The sequence below is a fragment of the Pelophylax lessonae genome (assembly GCF_965119305.1).
Source record: "Pelophylax lessonae genome assembly, chromosome: 4".
Classification (NCBI taxonomy): Eukaryota; Metazoa; Chordata; class Amphibia; order Anura; family Ranidae; genus Pelophylax; species Pelophylax lessonae.
The window spans coordinates 624,995,167-625,017,539 of NC_138771.1; the positions used below are offsets into that span (position 1 = coordinate 624,995,167).

The 22,373-nt window shown below is 43.5% G+C and overlaps 1 protein-coding gene across 1 annotated transcript in view; it reads left to right on the forward strand.

The window, feature by feature from the left end:
- The window catches only part of STAG3 (STAG3 cohesin complex component), a gene marked incomplete at its 5' end in the record, with an annotated part of 227,684 nt that overhangs the window by 81,095 nt on the left and 124,216 nt on the right, over nucleotides 1-22,373 (forward strand). Inside the window, one exon of the mRNA XM_082256553.1 lies at nucleotides 18,273-18,362. Coding sequence (XP_082112679.1) covers nucleotides 18,273-18,362 — 90 coding nt within the window. The remainder of the gene's footprint in view (nucleotides 1-18,272; nucleotides 18,363-22,373) is intronic.

The following is a 22,373-nucleotide window of genomic DNA, read 5'->3' on the forward strand; positions in this document are numbered from 1 at the left end:
TTAATTTGTTAGTATGATGTGCATATTTTTTTAAATAAAACCCTTTTTTGCAAAGGTAAAGCGCTAGGTTGGTGCGCCCTTTTTATTTTTTCTAGAGTGCCATTCGGGTTTCCCCTGACCTGCTGAGAGTGGCAGCCCACGTGGCGCTTGTGGTAGTGGACCTTCAGTTTCCATCTGTCACATTACCACTTCTCAAGCGCAGGAGCATTTACTTTGTTATTTCTGTAGGAGCACAGGGGCACCTTTTGGGCAGCAGCATTGTCAGTTTGGGGGATGGGAGTGTTAGATGTACTAGCACAGGGGTGCTCAACTGGTAGCCCTCTGATGTGGCCCGTGACCTCCTGCTCTGGAATGGTTGGCAAGCCCAGATCCTGGTTTGCTGACCAACTATCTCGGGGCATGAGTGTGAATCTATGGATGGAGCCGGCATCGGAAGAAGCAAGCGACTGCGGAGGGATCAGAAGCCGCATAAGTAGATGCCTCCACTATAGCACCGGCTACTGTCCCAGGTGGAGTGATACAAAATGCACTCCGCCTGCGACATCAATGCCTGCAGATAGGATAAAAGGTCAGTTTATGAATATCACAGTAGCAGTTGCCATGTTTATTATCCTATTTTTGCAATGTGCATATATGAGCAATGGGCATAGTTGTGCAATGGTTATTAGGATTATTAGACACAGTAGGGACAGTCCCACTATAACTTGTAACCAATTCACACTCTATGAACATCTCTAGGAGTGGCCCAAATCACCAAGTTAACTGCTGCAATGAAAATCTATAGGGTGCTTGTAACGGATCAGGGCACCCCTGACCGACCGGGTACCTCCGTTGACAGATGCTCCTAGTGCTTCCCGAGGGACTCCAAGCACTCCACCAGACACCGTAAGCACTTCAGACTCCACGAACCGCCGCAGCTTGGTTAGGGTCTTGGCATCTCCTACCCACCCTGGACCTACGACAAGGCTCCAGGTTCCTGTGGGTGAACCTCTTTCCCCAGAGAGTGCAGCAGAACAAGCTCTTATACAAGCTCTTACAAGAGCTCAGTGATTCTCTAAGGGAGTATGGAAGACCATAGCAATCCCTTGTAGCATATCCCCCAATAAGAGACAGAACTCTAGTTTGAGGTTGAATGAACTCAGCACAACTTTAATTGAACAAGACTTATATACAGTTTTCACCCACAAAGTTACCACCCAGATGGACCTTGTTGAAGACTGAACATAATATTCACCATCCAATAGGAACAGAGTTTTACACTCTCATACAGTGTACAAAATATACAATGTGGGACAATCCCCCCTCCCCCTTAGCATCCAATCCACATTCCTATACGTTTCTCTTAAGGCAGACAGACAGAACAATGGGAGGTCATTAACACGTAACAATGCAAAAGGGCAATCCACATCGCCTCCCAATACACAACAAAAGGAATACCTGTCTGACATTGAAAGCTATGTAATATACCCAGCATTTAGAAATTACAGATTTCATGGCAAATGGGAATAAATCTTAATATTCCTATATGGAAATATTGCTGGCAAATATGAAGCAATCCAAACCATTACTTATCTGTCTTTAAATTCCAGTGACGGTGAATACTGTCACAGTGCTGATCACAAGAAAATCTTCAGTGAGACTTAAGACATGTTCATCACCCAAGGACACTAGTGCAAAACTGAGGATAAGCTTTGCTGGCCTAGGAAGGTTATGCCTGAGCAGGAAAGTCTGCCTTTTCTGGCCAGTGTTCATTCACCTTCAGGTGGCAGCATAACCCGGTGGTCATGAATAGGAAGGTGCCCTATGTCCTGTGCCACCTGTACTCAAAGTAAAGGATTTTACAGGTAAACCAAAAATCCTACTTTTTGTTTTGATGCACCTAAAGTGTATTTATCTGATCTGGGGGAAAAATTATTTCTTCGTTCATTGACGGACACAGCTCCTGGCATTTATAACCATTGGGTTATACTGCCCCCTACAGGAGTAGGACACTAGGCAGAAAATAATTCTGGCTACACCAATGGGCAGTCCCAGGGGGTATACTCCCTCTGTCTGCTATAGCCACTCCGCTTTTTTCTGCCTAGTCAGGAGTAAGGATCTAGTTCCTTGCTGGGATCTCTGGTTGTGGCAATTTTTTTATTTTTAGGTAGAAATGTATTTTCCTGGATTTTTCCTGTGAGATCTACAATCAACTGCCGGACTGGGCAACGGGCTGGATAATGTAGCTCCAGTGGTCACCCCAGTCTGGCCAGCGAGTGCGCAAAGAGCTCAGCTCCGCGCTAGGTTGGCCACGACATAGCCCCACCGAATAAGGGCAGGCCTGCCAGTTAAACGCCTCGCGAGGTCACATACAACTGGGTCTCGGCCAGAGTCGCAGTGTTCTATCTGACCAACAGCCCCCCATTTCGATGGAGAGGGGTTCTGTCTAGAGCGGTGCCTGCCTGGTTCATGGTATGGTGAGTAGTTGTTCACCCTCTCTCTCTGGAGGGTTTTGGGGTGGACGTAGCCCCTCCTTGGGATGGTCAGACCCCCTCCTTCCCGCAGGTACCCCCCCCCTTGCTGAGTCCCTCATCTGCCCCCCCCCCCTCCTCTCCACATATGTTGGTGCTTTTTTTTTGGGTGCTCTAGTCACTGTTCCTGGACGTGGTGGTCATGTTTGTGTAGTCCAGGGGTCGTTTTGCTGTGGTTTGCCATTAAAAATAGCGGCAGCCATGACAGTGGAGCCCTGAGGACGGTGATTTTGGAAGTGGGAGTCCCTCCTCACCCCCTGGTGCTGACTCCTAGATGTTTTTACTTCCTGATCGCCGCATGTGTAGTGCATTATCCTGGTGGCTGCAGGCTCTTGTTGCTGTGGGTGGTTAGTCTGGTGGGGTCCTCTCCCTCTCTGCTCAGGATCCCTTGGTGCCTTGCAACCGGGTGTTGCTGCTAGCACGGTGGGGGTCGTCCCTTAGCAGTGTTATTTACACCTTTTGTGGGGTCCCCCTTGTGGAGTCTTTGGAGCAAGACCTGTTCCTTCAGGGGGTGATTTTCCCGGTTCCGACTTCAGAACGTTTTCAGGTTTTTTACTCAAACCTGTTCACAGTCCCCAGGAAGGATGGGAAAGTGTGCCCAGTCCTGGACCTCAAGGCGCTCAGCTGCTTTGTGTGGGTACAGAAGTTTAGCATGGAATCCATTCGAATGGTGGTGGCATCCCTGCGCCAGGGAGATTTCCTTGCCTCTGTCGATATCAAGGATACCTATCTTCACATTTTGATATGTGCCATTCACCAGCATTTTCTCAACTTTGCTGTGGGAGAGGCGCATTATTTGTTTGTGGCGTTACCCTTTGGTCTCGCCTCTGTTCCTCAGGTCTTCACAAAAGTGTTAGCCCTGGTGCTAGCATTGCCACGCCAATGGGGGATGTTGGTACTGGGCTACTTGGACGATCTCCTTCTGCAGGCTGAGTCTCCCTCTGCTCTGGTGGAAAACCTGGAGATCACAATACGAACTCTGCAGTCGACGTTCCTTGGAAGCTTCCTCCCAGGAAGGATCTGCTGTCCCAAGGACTGATCTTCCATCCTGCTTTACAGTTGCTGGCTTTGAGGGCTTGGCTGTTGAACACCAGGTGCTGAAGAATAGAGGTTTATCTGATTTGGTGACTCCTACACTGTTGAAAGCTAGGAAATCTACTTCTAGGAAGATCTACCATCGTCCTCCAGTACAGTGTTCGTTACCGTCTTGGGACCTCAATTTGGTGCTTTCAGCTCTACAGAAGCCTCTCTTTGAAAATATTCTGGAGATTCCCCTGCTTACGCTGTCCCAGAAGGTGGCCTTTTTGGTGGCTATCACCTCTGCACGCATCGTGTCGGAACTGGCGGCATTATCCTATTGTTCACCCTATATGGTGATTCACAGGGATAAGGTGGTTCTTTGCCCCTGGTCGTCTTTCCTTCCAAAGGTTGCCTCCAATTTTCATTTGAATGAAGACATTGTGTTGCCTTCCCTGTATCCCCGGCTTAAACATCCGAAGGAAAATGCCTTGCATGCCCTGGATGTGGTCCGGGCAATTAGGGTGTACTTGCCAGCTACAGAGTCTTTCAGGAAGTCAGACTCTCTATTTGTGCACACAGATGGGCCTCGTGAAGGGTTGTCCTCTTCCTCTGCGACCATTCACAGATGGACCAGACAGACGGTGGTTCAGGCCTATTCCATCAGAGGTCAGGTTCCACGCTTCCCTGTCAAGGCGCACTCTAAAAACAACATGGGTTTACTTCAGGGAGATCATGTCAAACAAATCTTATAGATTTTTTTGACTGGGTGACTAAAATAATAGACGGTGGAGGTGCAGTAGACATTGCATATCTAGATTTTAGTAAGGCTTTTGACACTGTCCCACATAGAAGACTTATCAATAAACTGCAGGCATTGAGCATGGACTCCCATATTGTTGAGTGGATTAGGCAGTGGCTGAGTGACAGACAACAGAGGGTTGTAGTCAATGGAGAACATTCAGAACAAGGTCATGTTACCAGTGGGGTACCTCAGAGATCTGTACTGGGACCAATTTTGTTTAATATCTTCATAAGTGATATTGCAAAAGGCCTCGATGGTAAGGTTTGTCTTTTTGCTGATGACACAAAGATATGTAACAGGGTTGATGTTCCTGGAGGGAAACGCCAAATGGAAAAGGATTTAGGAAAACTAGAAGAATGGTCAGAACTCTGGCAACTGAAATTTAATGTGTATAAGTGCAAGATAATGCACCTGGGGCGTAAAAACCCAAGGGCAGAATATAGAATATTTGACACAGTCCTGACCTCAGTATCTGAGGAAAGGGATTTAGGAGTAATTATTTCAGAAGACTTAAAGGTGGGAAGACAATGTAATAGAGCAGCACGAAATGCCAGCAGAATGCTTGGATGTATAGGGAGAGGTATAAGCAGTAGAAAGAGAGAAGTGCTTATGCCGCTGTACAGAACACTGGTGAGACCTCACTTGGAGTATTGTGCGCAGTACTGGAGGCCATATCTCCAGAAGGATATAGATACTCTAGAGAGAGTTCAGAGAAGAGCTACTAAACTAGTACATGGATTGCAGGAAAAAACTTACCAGGAAAGGTTAAAGGACCTTAACATGTATAGCTTGGAAGAAAGAAGAGACAGAGGGGATATGATAGAAACTTTTAAATACATAAAGGGAATCAACTCGGTAAAGGAGGAGAGCATATTTAAAAGAAGAAAAACTACCACAAGAGGACACAGTTTTAAATTAGAGGGGCAAAGGTTTAAAAGTAATATGAGGAAGTATTACTTTACTGAGAGAGTAGTGGATGCATGGAATAACCTTCCTGCAGAAGTGGTAGCTGCAAATACAGTGAAGGAGTTTAAGCATGCATGGGATAGGCATAAGGCTATCCTTCATATAAGTAAGCAATATCCAATAGATTATAAAGTGCATGTATACACATAAGTGGTTAAATATACTCCAAAAGAATGTTCAATGCTTGAAACAAAAAGTCCTTGAAGTGATCCAATTAAGGTGCCAAGGTGCCAAAAAAATATTCAGGTGCTTGCAAAGTGACAAGGTGCCCCTCAAGGTTCCCCACTCACCAGATTGCAGATAAATTAAGACCTTCAAGATTATTGCACATTGCCCAGGATCTTTAAAGACCAGAACTTCTCCTGTGTAGCCTTCACACTTATTGGGTCAGCTTCCGCCTCCACCGTTAAACAAAAGAATGGCCATACATGGTGAAGTACGTTTAAAACAATTTTATTCCCAATAAGTTATCCAGATGGGTACTCACAAGCATGTAAAAAGATAAAGCATATACAAGGAACTCGTGCAGCGCCGCTCTCGGCGTGCGTTCCACACACAGGAAGTTCCTGACCGGAAGTGACGTTCGTTTTGGTCCGCAACCGGAAGTGCGTCAACGCGTTTCGCCGTCAATACAGCGTCTTCAAAGACATCACTTCCTGTTAGCGGAGGCTTTTTATATCGTAGCCTCTCGGTGCTCATTTCCGGAATCTTATTATTTATACTTTGACAATCGATCACAAACCATTATACTATACTAATGGCATTATTATAGTGAATTTACTCGTCTATAGCCTTTATTAATTTGCAAAAATATCTATAATAGTCATGAACGATTGGTACGTCCGGGCATCACTTCCTGTATACAAAACGAATTTGACCCATTATTAAATTCTGCTATATTTCATTACAAAAACATCAATAACATTATATTTTGGGTTAAACAATTATATAGTTCAATTTTAAAACTAAGTTTGATAATAATATTATATTATATGTATATGAATAGAACGTTAAAATTATATATAAAGCTGATAGAAAAACCTATAAGGAGGAAATAAAGAATCTTTCATATTTTTATAGATATTGGGACAATTTCAAATAATATATATACACAAATAGGTAAAATCATTAAAATATTACAAAAATTAAAATAATATCTAGACTTCCATAAATTTATAAAAAGGAATGGGGATTCTGTATATTCATTAGAGGAGTGGGATCATACACTAATATGAGACTTAATATTATATAGTGCGATGTAAAATTGTTATGTAGAGGGTTGATTAAAAACTGAAGGAAAGAGTATGTGTAAGGGTTTGGACCTATTAGAAGGAATAAGGAAAATTTTTTTAAAAATTTAAAAAGAACTACCAATTGGATAAAAAGCAGTTGACATCTAAGTCTACGTTCAGTCCTTTAGGTTTCAGTGTCTCCAAACGATGGATCCACTGAGTTTCATTTTGTGACACTGCTTTTTTCAAGTTGCCTCCCCTCCAGTGGGGTTCTATTTTATCTATGGCACAAAAAGACAAGAGTGTAGGGTCACTATGGTGGAACAATTTGAAATGGTGGGACAGACTGTGGTTTTTAAACCCTTTCTTTATATTGGAGACATGTTCTCTCAATCTTACTTTCAATTCCCTAGTAGTCCTTCCCACATACTGCAGTCCACATGGACAAGAGAGAAGGTAAGTCACATGTGTGGATGAACAGGTTATAAATTTATTGATTTTGTACATTTTACCATTAAAAGATGATTTAAAATCCATATTTTTCCTCTTTCTATTGAAAGATAATGTTCTTAGAACTCTACTTCCATCTAAACCCCAGTTTATTTACACTAAGCCCAAGACCCTCAGATTACAATTAGCACACAACGTGGTCAATCCACCTAAAAAAAAAAAAAAAATAGGCACATTCTGGGATCAGAATGGGTTCTTTAGCTGTGGCAGATGTATGATCTGCCGCACCTCTAGGTTTAGAAAGAGGAAAAATATGGATTTTAAATCATCTTTTAATGGTAAAATGTACAAAATCAATAAATTTATAACCTGTTCATCCACACATGTGACTTACCTTCTCTCTTGTCCATGTGGACTGCAGTATGTGGGAAGGACTACTAGGGAATTGAAAGTAAGATTGAGAGAACATGTCTCCAATATAAAGAAAGGGTTTAAAAACCACAGTCTTTCCCACCATTTCAAATTGTTCCACCATAGTGACCCTACACTCTTGTCTTTTTGTGCCATAGATAAAATAGAACCCCACTGGAGGGGAGGCAACTTGAAAAAAGCAGTGTCACAAAATGAAACTCAGTGGATCCATCGTTTGGAGACACTGAAACCTAAAGGACTGAACGTAGACTTAGATGTCAACTGCTTTTTATCCAATTGGTAGTCCTTTTTAAATTTTTTATAAAATTTTCCTTATTCCTTCTAATAGGTCCAAACCCTTACACATACTCTTTCCTTCAGTTTTTAATCAACCCTCTACATAACAATTTTACATCGCACTATATAATATTAAGTCTCATATTAGTGTATGATCCCACTCCTCTAATGAATATACAGAATCCCCATTCCTTTTTATAAATTTATGGAAGTCTAGATATTATTTTACAAAAAGTGCAGCGCTAAAGTAATTTGAATAATAATGTGGCAAGTGGAGAACCACAAAAAAAATATACAATATAAGCAAAATAGTGTCCAAAATACTGAATAAAGTCCCAAAACAGAAATGAAAATGAATCCGCATGCAAGGTGTTGAGGAGAACAATCCTTTTCAGTGACACCCAGGGAAAAGTGGAGGATGGGGACACCTCTGTGCACAAGTATCACAAGCAGCTTACCAGAACTCCTTGGCTACTCAATTTAATGAGACAGCCTCTCCCAGCAAGATGTTATACCAATGTCACCAGCGGTTGTCAAGCTCCAATGCTTCATAATCACTCCATCATATAAGCATGAGTATATAAAAAGAATAAAAGCCCATAGCGTAATTCCGTAACATATAAAATCCAATTTATTAAAAGAATACTACTCACAGTGAGAAGGTAAAAAACAGGTACATAGAACAGTGCGGCGTCCCGCAATTGTCCAAAACAGCATCAAGCAATGTAAAGCAGCCGGCTCCGTAAGGGGGCGTGTGGACTTTGCATCTGGAGTCGCCAACGTTTCGTCATCAAAAGACTTCGTCTGGGCGTGACGAAACATGACGAAACGTTGGCGACTCCAGATGCAAAGTCCACACGCCCCCTTACGGAGCCGGCTGCTTTACATTGCTTGATGCTGTTTTGGACAATTGCGGGACGCCGCACTGTTCTATGTACCTGTTTTTTACCTTCTCACTGTGAGTAGTATTCTTTTAATAAATTGGATTTTATATGTTACGGAATTACGCTATGGGCTTTTATTCTTTTTATATACTCATGCTTATATGATGGAGTGATTATGAAGCATTGGAGCTTGACAACCGCTGGTGACATTGGTATAACATCTTGCTGGGAGAGGCTGTCTCATTAAATTGAGTAGCCAAGGAGTTCTGGTAAGCTGCTTGTGATACTTGTGCACAGAGGTGTCCCCATCCTCCACTTTTCCCTGGGTGTCACTGAAAAGGATTGTTCTCCTCAACACCTTGCATGCGGATTCATTTTCATTTGCATTTCTGTTTTGGGACTTTATTCAGTATTTTGGACACTATTTTGCTTATATTGTATATTTTTTTTGTGGTTCTCCACTTGCCACATTATTATTCAAATTACTTTAGCGCTGCACTTTTTGTAAAGATTTTGGTTATTGATCACTGTTAGTTGATTTTGGTGCTAGCTGCTCACATAATTCATATCGAATACACTGTCATTTATTTAACTTAGCGCAGGAATTTTTTTCTCTCCCTTTAGATATTATTTTAATTTTTGTAATATTTTAATGATTTTACCTATTTGTGTATATATATTATTTGAAATTGTCCCAATATCTATAAAAATATGAAAGATTCTTTATTTCCTCCTTATAGGTTTTTCTATCAGCTTTATATATAATTTTAACGTTCTATTCATATACATATAATATAATATTATTATCAAACTTAGTTTTAAAATTGAATTATATAATTGTTTAACCCAAAATATAATGTTATTGATGTTTTTGTAATGAAATATAGCAGAATTTAATAATGGGTCAAATTCGTTTTGTATACAGGAAGTGATGCCCGGACGTACCAATCGTTCATGACTATTATAGATATTTTTGCAAATTAATAAAGGCTATAGACGAGTAAATTCACTATAATAATGCCATTAGTATAGTATAATGGTTTGTGATCGATTGTCAAAGTATAAATAATAAGATTCCGGAAATGAGCACCGAGAGGCTACGATATAAAAAGCCTCCGCTAACAGGAAGTGATGTCTTTGAAGACGCTGTATTGACGGCGAAACGCGTTGACGCACTTCCGGTTGCGGACCAAAACGAACGTCACTTCCGGTCAGGAACTTCCTGTGTGTGGAACGCACGCCGAGAGCGGCGCTGCACGAGTTCCTTGTATATGCTTTATCTTTTTACATGCTTGTGAGTACCCATCTGGATAACTTATTGGGAATAAAATTGTTTTAAACTTACTTCACCATGTATGGCCATTCTTTTGTTTAACGGTGGAGGCGGAAGCTGACCCAATAAGTGTGAAGGCTACACAGGAGAAGTTCTGGTCCTTAAAGATCCTGGGCAATGTGCAATAATCTTGAAGGTCTTAATTTATCTGCAATCTGGTGAGTGGGGAACCTTGAGGGGCACCTTGTCACTTTGCAAGCACCTGAATATTTTTTTGGCACCTTGGCACCTTAATTGGATCACTTCAAGGACTTTTTGTTTCAAGCATTGAACATTCTTTTGGAGTATATTTAACCACTTATGTGTATACATGCACTTTATAATCTTTTGGATATTGCTTACTTTTTAGCACTTAGCACTTTGTGTACATGACCTTTTATGCACTTTATAAATTATTGAATATTGTTTACATATCACAGCACTTATCACTTTATTGAAGCTAGCGCTGCATAAATTCGTTTTATCACATTTTCCTAAGAAATTTCTTAGAGTCGGCAGCAGCTGCTCATTACTTCACTTATATTAATATTTTTCACGTTGTGAAGCGCGGGTTTAATTTTGTTTTTTCATTCTTTTATCCTTCATATAAGATAGGGCCAGGGACTATTCATAGGATTCAGATATATTGGGCAGACTAGATGGGCCAAATGGTTCTTATCTGCCGACACATTCTATGTTTCTACTAGAGGCGCTTAGTGCCTCCTGGGTTGTTCCCACCGCTCATGTTTAACACTGCTTTGGGAACGTTCCAATCGTTAAGAAAGCCAGGAGCTGTGTCCATCAATGAACGAAAGAGAAAATGTAATTTTTGACTTACCGTAAAATCCATTTCTCTGATGTTCATTGATGGACACAGCACCCACCCCTCTGTGGAGTTATTCTCCTGACACTGCTTGTAACAAAACTGAGTGGCTATAGCAGAGAGAGGGAGTATACCCCCTGGGGACTGCCCCGTGTAGCCTGAATAATTTTCTGCCTAGTGTCCTACACCTGTTGGGGGCAGTATAACTCAGTTGTTATGAATACCAGGAGCTGTGTCCGTCAATGAACATCAGAAAAAGGAATTTTACAGTAAGTCAAAAATCCCATTTTTTTTTTCTCCTATCAAAATAGCTCGGAGATTAATAATAATCCCAATGCAGGGTCTCTCCTACTAGCAAAACTGCAGTCTCTGCCCGATATGGCAATCTCCATGAATAATATGCATGAAGAAGTTGCTTTTCACACTATGAACTACTTCCCTGTACACCAAGGACAAACTTGTAATCAAAAATATTAATTAGACATTGCCATTATCTTTTTTGGTCGACCCCTCTAAAATGATCTGCTAACCCTGTTTACAGCCCGTTTTTGGGTAGTTCCTCAGGGCATGGTGACTTTCCGTTTATTCTGTTTTAAAGTGGAAGAAAGGCATACTTTTTTTTAAAAAAAATTCCCCCCACCTGTCCTGCCTAACTTGTATAAAAAAAAAAAAAAGATCTGTGTACTTTTTTAAAATCCGGTCTGGTCATGCGATCCTGCATCACATGACCTGCCTAACCTATTTGAAAAAAGATGTAGCTCCGGGATCAAGTTTTCAACGCTTTCTCCAAAGCTGGGAATAAATTGGAAGTATTTAACTTTTTTTTTTTTTTTAGCTTCTTGTGCATGTTTTGTGATAGGCCAGATTGAACAGATGGAGACTGTAAGAAAGATAATTGATCATACTGTCAAAGTGTATCCTCAGAGCCCGCAACCCTATTAACATCAAAGCTCAAGGCACAGGAATGGAATATTGTAGAGCCTGTGAGAACAAGTTAATATAGAAGTCAGGAGTGAAATAGTCCAATGGGAAACCAAGAAACATTTCTTTCATTATTAAAATAATCCATAAAATAATCAACAAAAGTTTGAGCTGAGTGTACAGTAATTTTTTTGGCTACCTATATCCTGGAATTTGTACTGTTCCATTGACACAAATGTGCTTTATTGGTCAATATTTGTTTCTGATCTCCCTTTCTAATTGGCAGCTTTGGACATGGAGTGTATGTTGCTGCAAGAAGATCAATGATCTTCTCAGGAGTCTCAAAAAGGGAGAAAAAATGAGAATTGGAATTTTTAATACGCCATCAAAATAAACAACCTTATAAAACAATGATATTTATTGAAATCCCAAGCATAAAACCAAAATAAAATCAAGGCTGATACAAAACTGCTGTAGGAAAAGACCACCAATCAGTACACATGTCATATGGTTTTCAATCAATCAGAGCTTGACAGATTATTGCATGCGAATCCCAACAAATTTTCTTTTCTAAAGAATGCCATTTTAGTTTTAGTCCCATCTTAATCATTGTATTTTAGTTGCGCTACAAATGTGAAAATAATTGGATGGATCCAATATACGGTATGTGTTAACCCGTGATTACATATATAAAAATCAAGAAAACCATGAGATACTACATCTCATATGGAAGGTGCAACGTGCAAACTTGTGCAAAAATATATGATATGAAATGCAATCACACTATAGCCTTTAAAGAAAGAGTAAAACAGTGTAAAGAGTCCTCAAAGGTATACAAATTGTATGAGGTAAATGTCCACATATAAGGTGAAAACCATAAATATGAAGACAATCGTCAGTGATCCAGTGAAGAAAAAGGAAAAAAAAACACCAATAGTGCTTCCAACACCAAACAGAAAAACTGCAGGAGCGCTTACCAGAGATAATGGACTCTAATGCTGTTAACATAGTCGTACCGCATAGGATAGTAAAGCCTTGCTGGGACCCCCCTGGTATCAGATTCCTCTTCCAATCATTAAGGTGTGGAGATGATAGACTCCAATGTTGTTACCATAGATTTGCATGAACATAGAGTGATAAGACCTTGCTGAAAATGACCCTTAGTATCAGATTCCTCCTCCGGTCTTTAACCACTTGCCTACAGTGCACTTTCACCCCCTTCCTGCCCAGACCGATTTTCAGCTTTCAGCGCTCTCACACTTTGACTGAGAATTACTCAGTCATGCAACACTGTACCCATACAAAAATTGTGTCCTTTTTTTCACACAAATAGAGCTTTCTTTTGATGGTATTTGATCAATACTGGGTTTTTTATTTTTTATGCTATAAATAAAAAAAGACTGAAAATATCGTGAAAAAACGCATTTTTCTTTGTTTCTGTCATAAAATTTTGCAAATTAGTCATTTTTCTTAACAAATTTTGGCCAAAATGTATACTGCTACTTATCTTTGGTAAAAAAAACCCAAGTAAGTATATATTATTTGGTCTTTGTGAAAGTTATAGAGTCCACAAGTTATGGTGCTATTCATTGAAAATTGATCACACTTGATCACACCTGATGTACTGAAGGCCTATCTCATTTCTTGAGACACTAAAAGGTCAGGAAAGTACAAATACCCCCCAAATGACCCCTTTTTGGAAAGTAGACATTCCAAGGTATTTAATAAGGGGCATGATGAGTTTTTTGAAGTTGTAATTTTTTCCCACAATGCTTTGCAAAATGAAGATTTATTTTTTTTTTTTTTTTTTTTTTTACAAATTGCCGTATTAACAGGTTATTTCTCTCACACAGCACATGTATACTTTCAACTACACCCCAAAACACATTCTACTACTCCTCCTGAGTATGGCGATACCACATGTGTGAGACTTTTTCACAGCCTGGCCACATACAGAGGCCTAACATCCGAGTAGCAGCGTCCGGCATTCTACGAGCACAAATTACACATATCATTTCCTGACAACCTATCGCACTTTTGAAGGCCCTGGAGCACCAGGACAATGGAAACCCCCATAAAATGACCCCATTTTGGAAAGCAAACAGCCCAACGTATAATTTTTGAGGCATAATGAGTCTTTTGAATATGTCATTTTTTTCCACAAGTTTTTGGAAAATGTGGAAAGAAAATGAAAACACATTTTTTTTACACAAAGCTGTCCATTTATGCAATATTTCTAACACATCGCATGTACATAGCAAAACTTGCACCCCAAAATACATTCTGCTACTCCTCCTGAGTATGGCGATACCACATGTGTAACACTTTTTCACAGCCTGGCCACATACATAGGCCTCACATCCAAGTAGCGCTTTACACAAAGTTGTCCATTTATCCACTTTAAGACTGGGCCTATTTTTGACACTTGGTGTTTACAAGCTAAAATCATTTTTTTTTTGCTAGAAAACTACTTTGAACCCCCAAACATTATATATTTTTTTTTAGCAGAGACCCTAGAGAATAAAATGGAGATCGTTGCAATATTTTTTATCACACCATATTTGCGCAGCAGTCTTCCAAATGCGATTTTTTTGAAAAAAATTCACTTTTTTGAACTAAAAAATAAGAAAACAGTAAATTTAGCCCAATTTTTTTCCATAATGTGAAAGATAATGTTACGCCGAGTAATTAGATACCCAACATGTCATGCTTCAAAATTGTGCATGCTCACAGAATGGCGCCAAACATTGGTACTTAAAAATCCCCATAGGCAACATTTTAAAAATTTCTGCAGGTTACTAGCTTAGAGTTACAGAGGAGGTCTAGGGCTCAAATTATTTCACTCGCTCTAACGATCGCGGCGATACCTCACATGTATGGTTTGAACACCGTTTACATATGTGGGCGGGACTTGCGTATGCGTTTGCTTCTGCGCGTGAGCTAACGGGGACAGGGCGCTTTAATTTTTTTTTTTTTCCTATTTATTTTATTTATTATTTTTTTATTTTTACACAGTTAAAAAAAAAAAAATGTTTTGATCATTTTTATTCCTATTACAAGGAATGTAAACATCCCTTGTAATAGAAATAGGCATGACAGGTCCTCTTTATTGTGAGATCTGGGGTCAAAAAGACCTCACACCTCACAACTACACTAAAAAAGAAAAAAAAAAAAAAAATTGTTGAAAGAGGAAAAAAAAAAAGCAAAAAAAAAAAAGCGGCCCTTTAAACCGGTTGCTAGGCAACGTCTTTTGACGTAGCTCCGGTCCTCCAAGACCATAGAGTTGAGTGAGGGCCATCTTGCCCTCACTCGACTTCCTGTCTCTGAGGATCCGGGACCGGATAGTTTTCCCCGCTGCCGGCGGGTCCGGTAAGCTGGGAAAACGTCTGGGACGCGGCAGGAGGGGGGGGGGGGCACCTCTTCCCCTGCACCGTAAGGGTAATTCCGCGGCGAATCCGCCACTGGGACCACCCTTATCTGAAAGCTGACCGCCCGCCGTTTCAAAAAATACCGGGGTTATGGGGGCTATCTGCTGCCATAACCCCAGTATTTAGCTTTTAATGGCCAACGCATATAGTCGTTAGGCGGTCAGTAAGTGATTGCATGTATATGGCAAACCGGTGACGATGACTGATGGGGTGACAGGTGACGATGACTGATGGGGTGACAGGTGACGATGACTGATGGGGTGACAGGTGACGATGATTGATGAGGTGACAGGTGATGATGATTGATGAGGTGACAGGTGACGATGATTGATGGGGTGACAGGTGACGATGATTGATGAGGTGACAGGTGATGATGATTGATGGGGTGACAGATGACGATGATTGATGGGGTGACAGATGACAGTCACTGACGGGGTGACATGTGACGATGATTGATGGGGTGACAAGTGACGATGACTGATGGGGTGACAGGTGACGATGACTGATGGGGTGACAGGTGACGGTGATTGATGGGGTGACAGGTGACGGTGATTGATGGGGTGACAGGTGACGGGCGATGGTCACTGATGGGTGACAGGTGACGGGCGATGGTGCACGGCGGTACTGATGGCAGTCTCTGGTGACCGGTGAACTTTAGGCTATGTTCACATGTGAGCGTAGCGATCATGGGCAGAATCACTGCGATTCCGCCCGTGATCCAGAAATCATTGCAAATTGCGGGACGCCTGTGCATTGCCCGTGATTTGCAATAGCACCCCAAACGCTGTGCGATGTTGCTGCGATTTCCGCCTGCCGAATCGCGGTAACATCACGCAAACAACGCATGACGCTCCAAAGAAACTCTTGTACCTTTTTTGGGCGTCATGCGATGTTTGCGCGATGTTACCGCGATTCGGCAGGCGGAAATGGCGGCAACATCGCACAGCGTTTGGGGTGCTATTGCAAATCACGGGCAACGCACAGGCGTCCCGCGATTTGCAATGATTTCCGGATCGCGGGCAGAATCGCGGTGATTCTGCCTGCGATCGCTGCGCTCAAATGTGAACGTTATGGGTGTCAATTTCTGGGCACTGATGAGGTGACTGTTGGGTGACAGGTGATATTGGGGGGGGGGGGGCTGAGGACTGTGTGGGGGGACCTTTATTAGTGTGATTTTTACTTTTTACAGGTGTACAGAGCAGTAACTCACTATTTCTAGCTCTTCTCCCCTCATACTGGAAGCTGTATGAGGAGAGAAGAGCTAGTAACAGTCAGTTACTGCTCTGTGTTTACATTTTGTGATCGGCTGTGAATGGATTCACAGCCGATCACATAGTAAACAGTCACTGTCAGTGACTGTTTACTACCGCCGGTGACAGCTGTGTTCCTACGGAACACAGTGCCACCGACACGACCGCGCTGCGCGCTCCCGATCGCGCATGCGCGGTCATCTGGTGGGCGCCTTCATTGTGATCGGCTGTGTCATTGGAACACAGCCGATCACGTGGGAAACAGCCACGCCCATTGGCTGTTTCCCCCCTGCCGGTGACGGGGGGTGTCCCGGGGACACCCCGACACCGACAGTGCAGGGCGGCGTGCACGCGATCGCGCGCCTGCCCTGCTTAAAGTGCCGCCGTCATATGACGGCGGCCCAGGATAATGGTCGCTCCGCTCCGCCGTCATATGACGGCGGGCGGGCGGCAAGCGGTTAAAGTGCTCCAAAAAACAAAAATGCTCCACATAGTGTGATACCATCCAAAAAAAATGACTTTATTTAAAGGGAAACAACTTACATTTTTCATGTATGAACAGGCAACTCACATTGAAATCACATGTAGAATCAGATGGGCGCAATGTTAGAAAATAAGCTTCATCTGGGGTATTAGCCTCTGTATACAATCGCTGTAAAAATGCAGCTGACGAAAACTTTGACAAACGTTTTCATTGATGAAATTACCACTGGTTGTCAATACTAACAATCCTACCTTACAATAACAGAAGCCTAAAGCCCCGTACACACGATCAGATTATCGAACGATCTGTCGTCCCTTTTTTGTGGCATGCTAGTCTGATGTGGAAAGTGAAGAGGTTATTTTCATACGAATTTTCCCGTACAACAGAATTCTACTTCAGAAGTGATGTCGAGTTGGATTGTTTTGTATGTGTTCTTTCATCTCTGAGCATGCCTAGTCTTGCTCTTTAAGATTTTTTTTCCGTCAAAATCTGTACTAATGAGACGAAAATTGGACGTTGTTTTGACGGACGACAAAAATTATATAGCCTGCACATCAGGATTTTGTCAGCCGAAAAGTCGGAGTCAGCTGTCGAAAGCACCATACTAACAATCCGAAAATCGACAGATCGGTCGTCGGACAAATTTTCCCTACAGATTTTCTTATCGTGTGTATGCGCCTTTAGGCTCCTTTCACACGGGTGCCTCCATGAAGCAGAATCCGCTTGCTCAGCGGGGGGTCGCTCCGCTGATCCCTGATCCCCCGCTGAGCAGGCGGGTGACAGGGCCGTGTCCGCTCCGCTATGCAGAGCGTACACAGACACAGCCTGCTCTCGTCTGTGGGGATGGATGGGGAACAGGTTCCCCATCCCTCTGTTTTTGGCGGACAGAATCGGATTGGATGGTGGCGGTCCGCTGACATCCGCCGCTCCATAGAAGAGACTGGAGGATCTGATCAGGTCTGCCTGAAAAACTGATCCGATCACCCGTGTGAAAGTGGCCTAGAATAGATTTAGCCAAAATTCAGGACAACTTTGGTTAACATTTTGTATCTTTTATGAACACGGTTTTGATACAAGTATTTATGCTTTAAACCAACCATTCATCTGTCCTTGATGAAGATTCTTTAGAAATTGAAATGCCTTGAACTCACATTTAACGATCTGCCAAGATCCAATTTATTGAAAACCATATGATGTGTACTGATTGGTGGTCTTTTCCTACAGTAGCTTTGTATCAGCCTTGCTTTTATTGGGGTTTTATGCTTTTCAATAAATATCATTGTTTTATAAGGTTGTTTATTTTGATGGTGCCTTAAAAATCTAATTTCCCTTTTTTTTTTTTTCTTTGTAAATTGTATGTGTAAGGTATATGGCACCTTGGCCTACCTTAGACTCTGTCTATATTATTTGAAACATTAACAGCATGGAGGAAATTGCACTTTGTGATCTGTTTATCCTAACCAGACTGAATTTCTTTTTTAGTTCTCGGCTGATGCAGACAAAATGGAAACATTCCTGAAGGTGGTGGGGTACCTAGAGCTGGATATGTATTGTACTGATAGACTGGAAAAGGTGAATATCAATGCCTGCATACAAGCTTTGCAAGTATTTTTGGGTTTTATAGAGCGAGGGAAAACTGCAGAAGCTGTTTGCTTTCTCTTTTTCTCTATTTCTGTCTCTCTCTGAAATTCAGAGTCAGTGTCTGAACAGAGAAGGAAAAGGAGAGGAGTCACTTCTCTGATTAATTCAGGTGTGCATTTGTGTGTGTAAATCTGAGCTTGAGTCGTTGAGTGTAAACTTGCTTTTCTTCAACAGAACAGTTAAAACAGACCTAGCATTAATTAACTTTGCTTCTCCAAATTTTGAAGTGGTTGTAAAGGCTGATTTTTTTTTTTTTACCTTCATGCATTCTATGCATGAAGGTTAAAAATCTTTCTGGGTGCTGGCCACCCCACAGCCCCCTAATACTCACTTGAGCCCTTTCTCGATCCAGCAGTGTGCACAGGAGTCTCGGCTGTCCCCGGAATCCCTCTCCCCATTGGCTGAGACAGCAGTGGGTGCCATTGGCTCCCATTGCTTTCATTCACAGCCAGTGAGCCAATGAGGAATGAGTGTGGGGTGAGTCCGAGCTGCGGCTCTGTGTCTTATGGATGCATAGAGCAGGGCTTAGAAGCGAGCACGCACCAGTAACCCCATAGCAAGCAGCTTGCTGTTGGGGGCACTGGTCAAAGGGGAGGAGCCATGAGCGCTGTTGGGGAACCAGAGAAGAAGAGGATCGGTGCTGCTCTGTGCAAAACCATTGCATAGAGCAAGTAAGTATAGCATGTTTGTTGGTTTTTTTTTTTTTTTTTTTTAAAGCTGAACCTTTAATATAACTTTAATTTACTGATTTAACGCATATAATTACATCACTTTATGCTGGGTCTTAACTAGCAAGAAATAGTTATCTACTTTCCTACCGGACCAATCCTGACATTCCTCTCCTACGCTTAAAAAGTATCTTTCTCTTTGGTTTATTGACGGACACAGTTCCTGGTATTCATTTCCCATTGGGTTATACTGCCCCCTACAGAAGTAGCACACTAGGCAGAAAGGAATTCTGGCTACACCTATCGGCAGTCCCAGGGGGTATACTCTTTCTCTCTGCTATAGCCACCTAGTTTTATTCTGCTTAGTCAGCAGTAAGGATCTAGTTCCTTGTGGTCACCCCAGTCTGGGCAGTGAGCGCACGCAGACCTCAGCTCTGCGCTAGGTCGGCTGCGACATAGCCCCACTAGATGGGGGCTGGCCTGCGAGTTAAACGCCTCACGAGATCACATATAGGTCTTGGCCCAAGTCGCAGCGTTCCTCCTGGCCAACAGCCCCCCATTTCGATGGAGAAGGGTTCTGTATAGAGCGGCGCTCGCTTGGTTTGGTGAGTAGTTGTCCCCCCTCTCTTCCTGGAGGGTTTTGGGGTGGATGTGGGCCCCTCCTTGGGATGGTCTGACGCCTGGATTCCCCTCCTTCCCACAGGCACCCCCCTTGCTGAGTCCCTCACCTGCCCCCCCCCTCCCCTCCACATATGTTGGGGCTGCTTTTGGGTGGTCTGGCCACACTTCCTGGGGTGGAGGCAGGGTGCTTACAAGCAATGGGGACCGGGGGGGCTGTGCCGCTGATGACCGGACGATTGACTGTGGGGGGGGGGGGGTTGTACCTGGTGGGGGCTCCTGCCAGGGCCCACCATCCTGCCTGGATCTGTCCCTGTGGCCTGGTCTCCTTCCTGGGTCCCTGTACACCTTGTGTTGCCACCATTTTGTTGAAGCCGGTGTATTCCTATATACAGCGGCCATGTTTGTGTAGTTCCGCCATTTTGCTGTGGTTTGCAATTGAAAATAGAGGTGACCATGACAGTGGAGCCCTGTGAGCTGTGATTTCGGCATGGGAGCCCTTCCTCATCCCCTGGTTCTGACTCCTGGATGATTTTACTTCCTGATTGCGGCATGTGTAGTGCATTATCCTGGTGGCTGCAGGCGCTTGTTTCTGCGGGTGGTGAGTCTGGTGGGGTCCTCACCCTCTCTGCTTTGGTGCTTGTGCCTGGCGACCGGGTGGTGCTGCAGTGTTTATACACTTTTTGTGGGGTCCCCCTGGTGACTCATGGAGCCTTCAGAGCACATTTTCCCACCTAAACCCCTCTCTGAGGCTACGGGCCCCCCCCCCCCCGGTCCCAACCATCCATCCATGCACTGATGGCGGTCCTGAAGTCCCTGGTGGAGGTGGCGTTACCTCTATGAGGAGTCCCTTCTTAAGAAGTGGATTGTGCCACCCCACCGGTGGTAGACCCTCCGGTTTTCAGATTGAACAAGGCAACCATGATTCCGGTTGAAGAGTCCCTGGCTTTTAAGGATTCGGCTGACCGGAAGGCGGAAGCTTTGGCCCGCAAAATGTACACTCTGGCTGGTTCGGCAATGAGGCCGGTATCCACTATTGCCCTAGTGTCGCAAACTCTGACTGAGTGGGCTAAGCTCTTACGCTGTGACCTGGAGGGGAAACGCTCCCCTCTGCCTTTGCCGAGCTGGCGGACCAGCTGATCCAGGGGCTGCAGTTTATCTGCAATGCTTCCTTGGATGCGGCCCCCCTGATGGCTTGCCTCTCTGTTATAGCGGTGGTTCTTCGGCGTATCTTTTGGCTCAAGTGCTGGTTTGCAGATCAGGTTTCAAAAAAGGCCTTGACTGATCTTCCTTTCCAAGGTGATCGCTTGTTTGGAGCTACCCTGGATGACATTATTAAGGGTCTCAAAGGGGGGAAGAGTGCTTTTTTTCCGCAGGCTACTAAGGGCAAGGAACCTCGTTGGAGACGTGGTCCTTCCTTCTCAGCTCATAAGCTTTTTTCATTCCTCAGGGTCGATTGACAAGGGCTCAAAGCCTTTTAGGGCCTCTTCAGGGGGATCCAAACAAGCCTGGTCTGGCAAGCCAAGATCAGGCTTCTCCAGACCCGTGGATAAGGCTCCTTCAGCATGAAGGTCTGCCATCATCCGTATCGGAGGTGGGGGGATGTCTTAGCTGGTTTCCGGATCCATGGACTTCCCTGGTTCAAGACAAGTCCATGAAGTCATTCGGTCTGGCAACAAGATCGAGTTTTGCTCTTTGTCCCCCAGCAAGGTTTTTTTCCTTCCAACTTGCGCCTGTCCCCAGACAGCTTACAGGTCCTGTTTGGGGTGGTACAAGACCTGTTCCTTTAAGGGGTGTATGTCCCAGTTCTGATTTCGGAAAGTTTTCAGGGTTTTTACTCAAACCTGTTTACGGTCCCCAGGAAGGAAGGCACAGTGCGTTCAGTCCCGGACCTCAAGGCGCTCCAAATGCTTTTATGGGGGTACAGAAGTTCAGAATGGAATCCATTCGAATGGTGGTGGCATCCCTGCGTCATGGAGATTTCCTCGCCTCCTATTAATATCAAGGATGCCTACCTTCACATTCCGATATGTGCCAGTCACCAGCGTTTTCTCAACTTTGCAGTGGGAGAGGAGCATTATCAGTTTGTAGGATTAACCTTTGGTTTCGCCTCTGCTCCTCGGTTCTTCACAAAAGTGTTAGCCCCGGTGCTAGCTTTGCTACGCCAACGGGGGATTATGGTACTGAGCTAATTGGACGATTTTCTGTGGGCAGAGTCTCCTTCTGCTCTTGTGAAAAACCTGGAGATCACTATGCAAACCCTGTGGAGTTCAGTGGCATTCTGAATTTTCAGAAGTCTGCTCTGCTTCCATCCATGAAGCTGGACTGTCTGGGTCTGACTCTGGACTCGGCCTTAGCCAGAGTGCTCCTTCCTCTGGACAAACTCCAGAAGTTGCAGGCTTCAATTTGTCTCCTGCTGTCCAGCAGATGGTCATCCCTCCGGACTTGCATGCGGATGCTGGGGCTGATTTAGTTTGCACAGTTCCATAAAAAGTTCCTGCATAGGGACATTCTGACCAAATGGGACAAGACTCCGCAGTCTCTGGACAATCAGATCCGGCTAAGTCGGGGAACGAAGGAGTCTCCTAAAATGGTGGCTTCGTTCTTCGGGTTGGAAAATCCTTCCTCCCCTTGTATTGGGCAGTGGTCACCACAG